This window comes from Oryctolagus cuniculus, chromosome 7 (genome assembly GCF_964237555.1).
Source record: "Oryctolagus cuniculus chromosome 7, mOryCun1.1, whole genome shotgun sequence".
In the NCBI taxonomy this organism is placed as follows: domain Eukaryota; kingdom Metazoa; phylum Chordata; class Mammalia; order Lagomorpha; family Leporidae; genus Oryctolagus; species Oryctolagus cuniculus.
In genome coordinates this window covers 9,533,525-9,547,447 of record NC_091438.1, presented here as the reverse complement: position 1 = coordinate 9,547,447, position 13,923 = coordinate 9,533,525, and the positions used below count along the sequence as shown (strand labels likewise).

Here is a 13,923-nt window from a genome sequence, read left to right as displayed (position 1 = left end):
CAGAAGTGGAACAGCCAGGACTCGAACCAGTGGCCAGGTGGAATGCTGGCACTGCAGGGAGTGGCTTTGCCCACTACACCACAGCGCCGGCCCCAATGAGTGTACTTTTTTTTTTTTAAAGGTTTATTTATTTTATTTGAAAGACTTAGACAGAGAGAGGTCTTCCATCCGCTGGTTCACTCCTCAATTTGCCGCAATGGCCAGAGCTGCGCCAATCCAGAGCCAGGAGCTTCTTCCAGGTCTCCCACGTGGGTGTAGGGGCCGAAGGACTTGGGCCATCTTCTACTGCTTACTCAGGCCATGGCAGAGAGCTCGATGGGGAGTGGAGCAGCTGGGTCTCAAACTGGCGCCCATATCGGATGTCGGTACTGCAGGCGCCGGCTTTAGCTGCTACACCACAGCGCCAGCCCCTAGGAATGTACTTTTAACTTATATTTGAGAACCTGTTATAAAATTTTGAGATTTAGCATTATAAAGGTAGCTGATGTTATTTAAAAATTTATTTATTTTAGAGATATACACACTCACACACGGTCAGATATTCACACAGGGAAGCAAAGAACTGACTAGCTCATTTCTCAGGTGCCTGCAGTGAGCAGGGCTGGACCAGGAGCTGGGAACTCAGTCTGAGTTTCCCACGTGGGTGGCAGGAACTCAGACACTTGAGCCGTCACTGCATCAGCTGGAGACTGAAGTCAGGAGCTGGAGCCAGATACTAAACCCGGGTCCTCTGAGATAGGACAGACGTGTCTTTACAGTGTCTTAATGGAAAGGCAAAAAGCCTGGCCCTGATATTTTACAGTGGAGACTAAGTGAGCAGCCAAGTAATCAGTGTTCAGCCAGAGTTGGTAGTGTAAGTGTACAGCAAACCAAACAAAACAGACCAAAAATATAAAACACTGGCTGCAAAGGATCTAATCTCTCCGTCGGTATTAATTTAATTACTGTACATGCTTAATATTTTCTTAGACTCATTTTAGTATCTTGTTCTGATGTGTACTTTTTGCTGCTCTTTACAGAATCTGTAGCTAGTATGGTTTTATTCTATTATTTCTTAGTGGGATCAGGGGGTCAGGGGCTGACTGAGGCTGAGAGAGATTCACACCTTCAAGGGCAAGATGGGGTTTTAGCCAAAGCCCAGGACTTGGCCTGCTGATGCAAGTATACATAGCTGAAGCCTACTGTATGCACATGTGTTTGTTGTAGGAACCAAAAGCCTTGGATTAAAACCAGGACCATTTAAGCTGAGAAACAGTTGAGTTAAGAGTAGGTTACTGGGGCAGGTTTTGTGGTACGGTGGGGTAAGCCACTTCTTGTCAGAGTGTTTGTTCTGGCTCCTCCCCTTCCTATCCAGCTTCCTGCTAATTCTCTTGGGAGGTACCAGATGGCTCAAGTATCTGGATTTCTGCCACACACATGGATGACCCAGGTGGAGCCCCAGGCTCCTGGCTTTGACCTGGCCCAGCCCTGGCTGTTGTGAGCATTTGGGGAGTGAACAGAGGATGGGATCTCTCTCTCACTCGCTTTCTCTCTGCCTTTGAAGTAAACTTATGAAAAAGGAATAGATTGCTGCCTGGTCTCATGTCACCAGTTTGCTCTTTTCACTGTCCTGTGGCATGAATCCGCGTCCTTTCTCCCCATTGTCTTCACCCTGGTGCCTTTCTTAGAGCTGTGTTGAAACCCACCGTCGCCTACCGCCCCTGCCTTCCTTTTGGAGCTAAATGGTGGTTATGTTTCTTAGCAGTCACAACACAGTCTCAAATTTTCCATGTGTGTATGTGCTGTCTAAGGCCCATGCACTTCCTCTCCAATCAGTCACTTGGAATGTGTGCATTCCTGGCCGTGGACTGGTTAGAAAGCTCGGTGAGACGCTAGTGGACAAACAGATCCCCAAGGACAGGTATGCATTTTTTATTTTTTAAAAGCTCTTCTCTAGATCACAACTTTTTCATTGCTTTTTTCTCTGACATTTTATTATGAACATTTTGAGCATGAAGTTGACAGAATTTTACAATAGACACCCTTATACTCTCCACTTGGATTCTGCCACTAACATTATATAGAACTTGCTGTTGTCCATTCCATAGGCCAGGCTCAGTTACTAGAAATGATATGCTTAGATTGCATTTGTTTAGTCCCTGTCTCTGAAACATCTTTCTGGATATCTTTTTTTTTTTTTTTTTTTTTAAGATTTATTTTCATTATTTGAAAGAGTTAGAGAGAGAGGGAAAAAGAGAGAGAGAGAGAGAGAGAGAGAGAGAGATCGATCTTCCATCTGCTGGTTCACTCCCCAAATGGCCACAAATGCTAGGGCTTGGTCAGACTGAAGCTGGGAACCAGGAGCAGCTCTGAGTCTTCCCAGATGGGTGCAGTAGCCCAAGTACTTGGGTCATCTTCTTTCTTATTTTTTAAAGATTTATTTATTTAGTTGAAAGTCAGAGTTACACAGAGAGAGAGGCAGAGGGAGAGAGAGGTCCTCCATCCGATGGTTCATTCCCCAGATGGCCACAACGGCTGGAGCTGCGTCAATCCGAAGCCAGGAGCCAGGAGCCTCCTCCAGGTCTTCCACGTGGGTGCAGGGGCCCAAGGACCTGGGCCATCTTCCACTGCCCTCCCAGGCCATAGCAGAGAGCTGGACTGGAAGTGGAGCAGCTGGGTCTTGAACTGGCGCCCATATGGGATGCCGGCACTGTAGACCAGGACTGTTATCCCACTGTACCACAGCACCATGGGCCATCGTCTGCTGCTAGCAGGGAGCTAGAAGAGAAGTGGGGCAGCCGGGACTTCAATCACTGCCTGCAGTGCCGGCATCCCACATAGGTGCCAGTTGGAGTGCTGGCTGCTCCACTGCCGATCTAGCTTCCTGCTAATGTGCCTTGGAAAGCAGTGGAGGATGACCCAAATGCCTAAGCCCCTGTGCCTATGTGGGAGACTTGGAAGAAGCTCCTGGTTCCTGGCTTCAGCTTGGCCCATCCCTGGCCATTGCAACCATTTGGAGAGTGAAGCAGGGGATGGAAGACCCCTCTCTGTCTCTCCTCTCTCTGTAACTCTGCCTCTCAAATAAATAAAACAGATCATAGGAAAAGAGACAAAACCTCTAGACTTTTATTCTAGATTTTGCCCTGTGCAGGCCGTGAGGGTTTAGCAGTGTTACCCATCTCCGTGAGCATTGTAGGTACTGAGATAAGGACTTGAAAGCAGTGGGTAATCCCTGGCCATCACCCATGTCGCCTGCCCACATGCAGCCCCTCGGGCCAGCATTACCCCAGGGCTCTTCCAGTGCTGGCTGCTTGATTCTTACAATTAACTTGGTCACTTTTTTCTTTTTCCTCATTTATGTCTAGTTAACCATTAAATTGTAGTTTTTTCCTACCTAGCTCTTAAGATTTCATTCCTTTTCCCTTCTAATCTCTTTTGTTCAACATATAATTATATTTATTGTCTCAATGATTTTAGAAATATTTTTAAGTACAGGGAAGTATTAGAAATTACAAGTTGCGCATGACCCTGGAGTCAGATAATCCATTTTGGTATTTTGTGTATATATATCCTTGCACTGCTTTTTCTGCACGCGTAAATGAACTTTGTGAAAACGAACGTTGGAATCGTGGTATTCTCTTCTCTTTGTTCTGGGGAATCCTTTTTAATACTAGGATTTTTAATAGCCATCTAGTATTCTGTCCTGTGGTCATAACTTCATTTATTTAGCTAATAACAATATTGAACATTCAGGTTACTAGCATTTTTTGGTATTATAAATTCTGTCATGAATAGGTTGAAAATTTTAATATATCTGATTATTTTCTTAGATTTTTTAAAAATATATATTTATTTCAAAGGCAGAGATGCAGAGAGAGAAGGAGAGAGAGACTGAAAGAGAGATCTTCCATCCACTGGTTCACTCCCCAAATCGCCACAACGGCCAGGGTTGGGCCAGGCCAAATCCAGGAGTTAGGAGCTTCATCTGGGTCTCCCACATGAGTGCTGGGGCCCAAGCACTTGGGCCATCTTCCACTGCTACCCCAGGCCATAGCAGAGAGCTGGGTTGGAAAAGGAACAGCCTGGTCACAAACCAGCACCCATATGTGGTGCCGGTGCTGCAGGACGAAGGATTAGCTCACTATACTACAGCGCCGGCCCCCTAATTTTATTTTTAAAAGTTCAGTTAATTCCAGAGAAGTTTTTTGAAGTTTTTTTTTCTCTGTAGTAACATACATCTGTGAAAAAGCGATATTCTAAATGCTTGAAACTGCAATTTTCAGCAATTTAAGGAACCAGTCATATTTATCCATAAATTATGTGTCGGTTATGTGAAATGGATGACTAGTACATCCATTATTATATATTATTATATGTACTGGGGTAATATATAATCACCATTTTAATATACTTTTATTTATTTTCCTTACATTGCCTAATTTATTAAAAATAGCTGAGGCTAACGCTGTGGCATAGTGGGTAAAGCTGCTGTCTGCAGTGTTGGCATCCCATATGGGCTCTAGTTCTAGTCCTGGTTGCTCCACTTCTGATCCAGCTCTCTGCTATGGTCTGGAAAAGCCCTGGAAGATGGCCCAAGCCCTTGGGCACCTACACCCATGTGGGAGACCCGGAGAATGTTCCTGTCTCCTGGCTTTGAATCAGCGCTGCTCCAGCTGTTACAGCCAATTGGAGAGTGAACCAGTGGATGGAAGGCCTCTCTTTCTCTGTGCCTCTGCCTCTGTAGCTCTGCCTTTAGATAAATCTTTAAAAACAATTTTTTTAAAAAAATATAAAGTAAAATAGTTATTTTTAAAAATGTTTGTAGATGCTATTGCTGAATTTTATATCCATACTTGTTTTATAGAGTTTACTGATTATCCTTAATTTGTTATGATGTATTACTTAATTAGGTTATGGAATTTTTTTCTCTTTGATAGAATGGTGAACATAGAAATCGAGGAACAAATTCAAAAAGAGATGGAACTGGCAGCCAGTAAGGAATCTACATCATTTCTTGATTGTTATATACAGCATAGATCTCATAGAATGCTATAAAAATGAATTTTTCTTTTTTTGCCTAATTATAACTAGTAAATGGGAATAAGTTATAGAAGTATTTAATTTTCTCTAGATTTAACGCCTGCAAGTCTTTTTGTTCATATAAAATTAGAGAATGAGTACTTACTATGGGAAGTAAGACATTTGGGAGTTTCTCACTGTGTGAGAGGTGGTCTTTCCTCTGTCTAGAGGAAAAGTGTCTCCAGGTAGATGGATTAGCTCCTTTCAGAGACTCGAGTAGACCATTCAGGGTCGCGTTCACTGATGCCATATTCTAGCAGCTGCCCCAGCTCAGCATTCACAAATCGTGAGCACCAGGACACTTCAGCTGGGCTGCGGCAGTCACCATGAGAGCAGTTGCTGGGACCGGCCTCGCCTCGAGTCTGGGGTCTGCCTCTCAATTATGCCATTGGGTGGCCTTCCGGTGAAATCTTGGTGATCATGCCTTGTGAAGATTGCAGGCTCGAGTTTATGTGTGAATGCTCATCTTGAACAGAAGCCCTGGATTCAGGTTTTTAGGACAGCTGCATTTTGTGATGATTTTCATAGATTAGGAGAACTCAGCTTTGCTATCTTACCCAAATTTTTACACATTTGAGCAAAAACATCACTTAAACCTGGGTGAGCTTCCTAGATTTTATATTATAAATCTGTTAGGATGTAAAGTAGGCTTTTATTCAGATCTGTATATCTATTAAGCCCCATGTTATATTGAATTACTGTGTCTTATAAGATCTAAAAATTGGGAATCAATTTGAAATTTTGTAAACCTTACTTTAGGTCCCAACTAAAGTGAAATATGATTGAAAAATAGAACATATTTCAAGTTAAATTTTGTTTTAGAAATATAAGTTTTATATGCCACATAAAATGGTATTTGGGATAGATTAATAAAATTATAGACAAACTCTAGAACTCTTAAAGGATAGATTTATGTACACACACAAAAGATTGTTAAAACACAGAATTTCCTCTCTCTGCCGAAGAGGTCTTCTATCTTGCGTTACTGTTGCAATAGTGAAAGTACTGGGAAGTCTTTAGCATTCATAATTCGAATAAAACATGCTTTGCTAACAGATAGCAGTTCTTAATCATAACAAAATATTGATAAGAACTTTTACTAAGAAGAAAAATGTTTCATTTTTCTTAAGGTCATGATTTAAAATTAAATTTTAATGTTGATCATGTTTACTTTCTAGGCATGCAGAGAATTTAGTCAAGAATATTGGAAAAGATAAAGATTCAAGAAGGAAGGTAAGAATCTGCACTGAGGTTGTTCATGCAGTGAGATTAGTCATGTGTCTTACTTTGTGTTTCCTCTTGAAAGCAGAGCTCAAGAAAGGATTTGTTTGCATGTGGTGCGAATGATCTTCCCAGAATGCTTACTAGAGACTCCCTTTATAATAAAAGACTCAGATTGAAAGTGAAAAGATGGGGCCAGCACTGTGGCCTAGCGGGTAAAGCCGCCTGCATCCCAGCATCCCAAGTGAGTGCAGGTTTGAGTTCCAGCTGCTCCTCTTCTGATCAAGCTCTCTGCTGTGGCCAGGGAGTGCAGTGGAGGATGGCCCAAGTGCTTGGGCCCTGCACCCCATGGGAGACCAGGAGAAGCACCTGGCTCCTGGCTTCGGATCAGCACAGATCCAGCCATTGTGGCCATCTGGGGAGTAAACCTGCAGATAGAAGACCTCTCTCTCTCTCTGTCTCTCTCTCTGCCTCTGCCTCTGCCCCTCTCTAACTCTGACTTTCGAATAAATAAATAAATCTTAGAAAAGAGAATGTGAAAAGATGGACAAGGGTAAACCATTGAACAACTGTAAGAGAGTCGGATTGACTGTACTAATACCAGACAAAGCAGATTTTGAGACAGAAAGAGAAACATTTCATAATGATCAAATAATTAGTTCAGCAGGAAATGTGACAGTTGTAAATGAATACATCCCTAACAAGAGAGCCCCCAAGTATAGTACAAGCAGTAAAACCTGACAGAATTGAAGGGAGAAACACAGTTAAAACATTAGAGATTTTCGATGATGGATAGAACAATATTTTATGCTAACATATTAGAGAAGTTAGATGAAAAGAACAAATTCCTGGAAACATAAATTACCAAACCTACTTCAAGAACAAGCTGGGGGCCAGCGCTGTGGCACAACAGGTTAACACCCTGGCCTGAAGCCCGGCATCCCATATGGGTACCGGTTCTATTCCTGGCTGCTCCACTTCTGATCCAGCTCTCTCCTATGGCCTGGGAAAGCAGTGAAGATGGTTCAAGTCCTTGGGCCCCTGCACCCATGTGGGAGACCCGGAGGAAGCTCCTGGCTCCTGGCTTTTGATTGGTGCAGCTACGGCCATTGCAGCCAACTGGGGAGTGAACCAGCGGATAGAAGACCTCTCTCTGTCTCTACCTTTTTCTGTAACTCTGTCTTTCAAATAAATAAAATAAATCTTAAAAAAAAAACAAAACAAAAACAAGCAGTCTAAATAGATTCATAAGTGAGGAAATTTCTGGGGGCCGGTGCTGTGGTGCAGCAGATTAAACCCCTGGCCTGAAGTGCCGGCATCCTATATGGGCACCGGTTCAAGTCCCGACTGCTCCTCTTCCGATCCAGCTCTCTGCTATGGCCTGGGAGAGCAGTGGAGGATGGCCCAAGTCCTTGGGCCCCTGCACTCACGTGGGAGATCCGGAGGAGGCTTCTGGCTCCTGGCATCAGATTGGCGCAGCTCCTGCCATTGCAGCCATCTCGGGGTGAACCAGCGTGGATGGAAGACCTCTTTCTTTGTCTCTATCTCTCTCTGTAACTCTGTCTTTCAGATAAATAAAATAAATCTTTAAAAGAAAATAAGGAAATTTCTTCAGTATTAAGAATCTTCCCACAAAGAAGCCCAGGCTCAGGTGGCTTCTCTGGCAAATTCTTTTGTTTTTAAAGATTGATTTATTTATTAATTATTTGAAATACAGAGTTAGAGAGAGAAGGAGAGAGAGAGAAAGAGAAAGAGAAAGAGAAAGAGAAAGAGAGATCTTCCATCTGCTGGCTCACCCCCTAAATGGCTGCAGCAACCAGGGCTGGGCCAGGCCAAAGTCAGGAGCCAAGAGCTGCTTCCAGGTCTTCCACATGGGTGCAGGGGCCCAAGCATTTGGGTCGTCTTCCGCTGTTTTCCCAGCCACATTATTAGGGAGCTGGATTGGAAGTGGATCAGCCGAGACTTGAACAGGCTCCCATATGGGATGCTGATGCTGCAGGCCGTGGCTTACCCTGGAGTGCCACAGTGTTGGCCCTTCTCTGGCAAATTCTATCAAGTACTTAAAATTTTAAAAAATTAAAAAAAACTTTCACAAATTTATTTGAGAGGCAAAGGGGACTGAAATAGACAGAAACACAGAGAGAGCTCTCATCTGCTGGTTCCTTCCCAAATGTCTACAATGGTTGGAGCTGTGCTGGGACCAAAGCCAGAAACCAGGAATTAAGTGTAGGTATCCCAGAAGGGTGGGCTTGATTACCTGAAGTATTACCAGGGCCTCCCAGTGTCTACATTAGAAGGAAGCTGAAGTCAGCCACCGCAGCTAGGTAGCCAGCCCAGGTACTCCAGTGTAGCGTGCAGTGTCTTAATGCCTAGGCTCAGTGCTTGCTCCCTAAACACTTGTCACTGATAGCAATGTGCACTCGCAATGTCTCTCCTTGCATAGTTATTCTTGTCTTGTAAACTGCCTTGTCTATACGTATGTATGCAGGGTGGGAGTAGTGATGTATGCTGCTGTTTCGCTTAGTGTATCAGCATTTCTCCACACGCTTCTTTTCACTGCCGTCTTCCTAGTTATCACAAGAATAGTCTTCCTAGTGATTATGCAATAACTATAAAATGTTACATTGTAGAGTTCGTATCAAACCATATTTTTAGTTCCTTTTGTGGTTATTTCAGGTAACGTGGCGAGATTATTTGTCTTCTGAATTATTTCTGAAGAATAATTATTTCTTTGCAGTTACCTAAAACCCGTCATATTTAACAATTAGATGCCGTAGTTTTATGTAACTTTATTCCACATACATATGCAAACACATAATTTTATATAAATTAGTTCTTATGGCATGTATTGTTTTGATGTGGCTATGATCATTGAATTTTGGGGGATGCTGGTTGGGTCAACTACTGTCTGGCTAAAGCTATACCCCTTACCATAGGAAAATGTTAGCCTTACAAATATTTCTCCTCATTATCTTTTACAATCACATATTGATATGCATGTATGTATATATTATATATAATATATATTATATATTAAAATTTATTTATTTGAAAGGTTGAGCAGTTGAGAGGGAGGGAGAAACAGAGAGAAGACCCCTTCCATCCACTGGTTCACTGCCCACATGCCTATAACAGCCAGAACTGGGACAGGCCAAAGCCAGGAGCCAGGAGCTTCACCCCGGTCTCCCATGGGAGGCCATGACTCAAGCACTTGGGCTATCTTCCACTGCTTTCCCAGGCATGTTAGCAGGAAGCTGGAGCAGAAGCAGAGTGGCTGGGATCAGAATCAGTGCACCAGCATGGGAGGCCGGCAAGTGGCTGCCCAGCGTGCGCGTGCTCGTCCCAATATGTTTATTTTTCTTTTATTGTTTACATATTCACACATACACACATAAACACACATACTGTGCAGCCCACTGTTCTTCCCCAGTTGGTTGTGGAAATCTATTTACCCCTCTTTTTTGGAAAAAAAAATTTTTTATTTTTATTCAAAAGGCAGAGAGACAGAGATCTTCCATCTGCGGGTTTACTCTCCAAGTGCCTGCAGCAGCCGGGTGCCCAGCATTTGACCTGGGTCTCCCATGTAGGTGGTAGTGACTGAAGTGCTTAAGCTGTGATCTCCCACCTCCCAGGGTGTACGTGAGCTGGATACTGGATCAGAAGTAGAATAGCCACAACTCCAAGCAGGCCCTCCAGTATGGGATGCAGTGTTCCAAACAGTGACTTAACCGTTGTGCTGAACATCACCTCACATTCTTTTTGTGGATGAATTTCTTGAACTGAAGTTGTGGAATTAGTGAATGAAAATGTATCTATTTTTTATGCTTTTTCTCATGTCTCCCAATATTTTTTCTCTAAAATTCAGATTAGTATTGTTTACTAGAATTATTATGTGAGCCACATTTTAAATTATAAGTTTTCTAGTAGTCACATTAGGGAAGTAAAAAAAAAAAAACCACTAATTTTAGTAACATATGTAATCCAGTGCTCCTAAAGTAGTATTCTTTCAACATGTAATCAGTATGAAAAATCACCAATGAGATATTTTATACTTTTTTTTTTTTTGCCACAAAAGTGAAATGTGTGATGGTTTTGTTCCCAGAAACATTTCAGAAGTGATTTTGAAACTTAGCTTTTTTTTTGGCTTATGACTAGTCTCATATATATTTTTTTAAATTAAATTTATTTATTGGAGAGAGAATGAGAGAATGTGTGCCCATTTGTTGGTTCATTCCCCAAATGTCCACAATGGCCAAGACTGGGCCTGGCTGAGGGTGGGAGTGTGGAACTAGATCCAGGTCTTCCATAAGGGTGCTGGGAACCCAGCTACTTGTGACATTTGGTCATATATTTTATAGTCTCAACACTGAATTTATGTTGCTTCAATTCTTCAGAACATGGATAGCCTACTATGTGCCACGAAAGTTCTTTGGACACATAGTAAATTCTTTTTATTTTCTTCATGAATAATACATTTACTGTCACCAGTTTCATATACTGAATAGTTTGGGTAAGTGTCATACCTTCCTTGTATGAGTAACAATAGGTAACATTTATCAGGATTTTCCTATCTCAAGCATTGTTTTATCCACTCCTTTCACTGGTACCATTGTAATCTAATTTTTCAGGTATGACTATGGCACAGAGTTTAAGCTAATCTCCCTAGTCACATAGTTCATACACCACAAAGCTAGGACCAGGTTCCCAGAGTTTGAGCTTTGCTGTCTGTGCGCTGAAGTGCAAGGGTGGCACCTGCGTGGGAGGAGCTGGGATGGCATCGTGTTACTCCCTGGACTGATGGTGGCTTTCCTCTCCTGAAGCATGGCCACGAGGAAGCCTCATTGATGTGGAAGCTGTCTCAGAGGCAAGAAAGTGAAGAAACTGTGGTAAGCAGTGTGTCCGTATACACGTGGCAGTCTGTCCGGACATGTACTGTGCCTCCTGCTTCCTTGCCTTCGTGTTACCATGTTATTGGTGTAACTCTTATTCCTTTCAGACATCAGGGCGTTAATATAAAGGATGCATGAGATTTGCATGTGAAATTTTATTTTCTCTTGTTTGAAAGTCTGGTCCTGTTGAAGGCAGTCTCGGTCGTGGGGCAAGAGGTAGCCAGACTGCTGTTTGCAGCCTCAGTGTTCTTTGTGGAAGGGTGAGGGAGAGGTTTTGGAAAGATGTTTGCGGGGAAGAGGATTAGGTCGGGCGAACAGCCAGCCTTCTCACTGTGGCTCTGCCTTCAAATGGGAGAAGACTGGGAAAATCTGAAGAAAGAGAAGTCACAAAAGACATGATTCAGGCCATTGTTGGGAGAAACAGAGAAGCTCACATAATTTTCAGAAACGTGAAATCAGAGAGATCAAGGAACCACGGTACCCTGCTCTCCGCCCCCCGCCGTATCGCCCCTTCACCTAGCTGAGTGCCTGGCGCGTGGAGTGTGCTGCCATGTTTACTGAGTGGGTGAGTTGCAGTTTCAAAATGCTGGCCAGACACAGGATGTGGTATAGAGTCCCGATCATCCTGAGTTTGAACATGAATATAAAGTGTGATGTTTACTAGTTTTTGTTTAAGACTCCTGTGGTAGCTAAGATATGGAGCGAACCTAGGTGTCTCCATACGTGGATGAACAGATGGACAAAAATGTGGATGTTATACACAATGGAATATATTCAGTAACAACAACAAAATGAAATCCTATCATTTATGGCAAAAAGGGTGGAACCAGAGGACATTCTGTTAAGTGAAATAGGCCAGACACAGAAGACAGATACCACATGTTCTCTCTTGCTCATACATGGAAACTGCCAAAGTGGATTCAGACAAGTAGAGAGTAGAATGGTGGTCCCTCGAGGCTACCAGGGGACTAGTGGTGGGAGGGATGGAGGAGGTTGTCTCAGGGGTACCAATACACAAATAGGAGTGCAGGTTCCGGTCTTCTCAGCACAGGAGGTGATGGTCGGTCCCAACAGCTTATTGTATGATTTATAAAGAACTAGAAGAGAGAGATCTTGAATGTTCCCAGCACAGAGAAATGATACATGTTTAAGGAGATAGAAATACTAATTACTTTGACTTGTTCATTATACATATTGCATTATAGTGTATCACATAAATGTTACATTTCAATAAAAAGATTTCTTTACAGGTGAAAGTATATAACATTTGTTTTTGTTTTTCTTATCAGTAGATATTATTTGTACAACAAATACAGTATTTTCATTCAATGTAATGTGTCATGACTTGATAGAAAAGTATGCCAAAAGAATTTGCATTAATTTTTTTTAAGATTTATTTATTTATTTGAAAGGCAGAGTTATGGAGAGGCAGAGACAGAGAGAGAGAGAGAGAGAGAGAGAGAGAGAGAAGTCTTCTATCCGTTGATTGACTCCCTAGGTTGCTGCAATGGCTAGAGCTGCACCAATACAAAGCCAGGAGCCAGGAGCTTCCTCTGGGTCTCTCACACGAATTTGCTGGGGGCCCAAGGACTTGGGCCATCTTCCACTGTTTTCCCAGGCTACAGCTGGATTGAGAGCTGGATTGGAAGCGGAGCAGCTGGGACTCGAACTGGTGCCCTAATAGGATGTCGGCACTGCAAGCAGTGGCTTTACCTGCTACGCCACACTGTCAGCCCCCCTTTGATTTGTATTTTATGACATGTTTAAAGAACATTTCTAAATTTACAACAAGACTGAGAGAAAGGTACATTTCTCTTGTTCCACTTTGTCCTCACTCATGCATAGCTTCTCCCATTATCAGTATCCCTCATTAGACTGATACTCTTTGTTTCAGTTGAAAAACATAAATTGACACATCATCACTCAAAGTCCGTGGTTTGCATTAGGATTTACTTTTTGGTGTTGTAGATTCTATGGTTTTGGACAAGTGTATAATGGCGTGAATTACTAGGAAATGAATCTAGCTTTAGCACTAATGTTCCTTCGTCAGCAAGAGGAGCATATGTTGGAAGTGATGGTAATAAAATCATACTTGCAAGTTTGGGTCCAGATGAGGAGAGTGCTTATCGTATTTAAGGAGAACACAGTGGGTGCAAGTGTCTGAATGTGTTCTAGCCATGATTTTCAATGTAGTTTCAGTTTTGCTGAATTGGTTAAGCTAGGATTATAGGAATGTAAAATTGTGACCCACATTCTCATTTTCTCTGCTTATGTGTTTCTTGCTGGAATGCAGGGTAAAGCACCTTCGCATAGCAAAGATGACTCAAAACTGTGCTCTTTTTCTTTTATCTTTTATTTAATAAATTTCCAAAGTACAGCTTTTGGATTACAGTGGCTTTTTCCCCCCATAACCTCCCTCCCACCCGCAAAAACTGTTCTTTTGCAGTTACCGCTGCCTCTTTTTCTTTGCTCCATTCCCTAGTGTTTTTTTTTTTTTTTCAAGATTTATTAATTTTGTGAAAGAGCAGCAGAGGAGGGAGGGAGAGCCTTTTGTCCACTGGCTCATCCCAGTTGGCTGTAGTAGCTGGGGCCGAGCCAGCCCAAAGGCAGTAGCCAGAAACTCCATCCAGGTCTCCCTTTGTGGGTGGCAGGGGCCCAAGTACTTTGGCCATCTTCCTGTGTTTTCCTGGGCGCGTTAGCAGGAAGCTGGATTGGAAGCAGAGCAAGTGGGACTTGTGCTTTGAAATGAATGCCG

At 42.8% G+C, this 13,923-nt stretch overlaps 1 protein-coding gene across 5 annotated transcripts in view; it reads left to right on the top strand.

The window, feature by feature from the left end:
• DYNC2I1 (dynein 2 intermediate chain 1) overlaps positions 1-13,923 on the top strand; it is an 83,886-nt gene that overhangs the window by 12,967 nt on the left and 56,996 nt on the right. For 4 of the 5 annotated variants that reach the window (XR_007923741.2, XM_002715015.5, XM_070077208.1 and 1 more), the window contains 3 exons: positions 4,917-4,972; positions 6,237-6,291; positions 11,100-11,165. Coding sequence is in view for 4 of the 5 variants with exons in the window: in XM_002715015.5 (XP_002715061.2) it covers positions 4,917-4,972; positions 6,237-6,291; positions 11,100-11,165 (177 nt within the window). In the remaining variant the exon portion in view is untranslated. The remainder of the gene's footprint in view (positions 1-4,916; positions 4,973-6,236; positions 6,292-11,099; positions 11,166-13,923) is intronic. The other variant, XM_070077209.1, reaches the window with a different exon arrangement.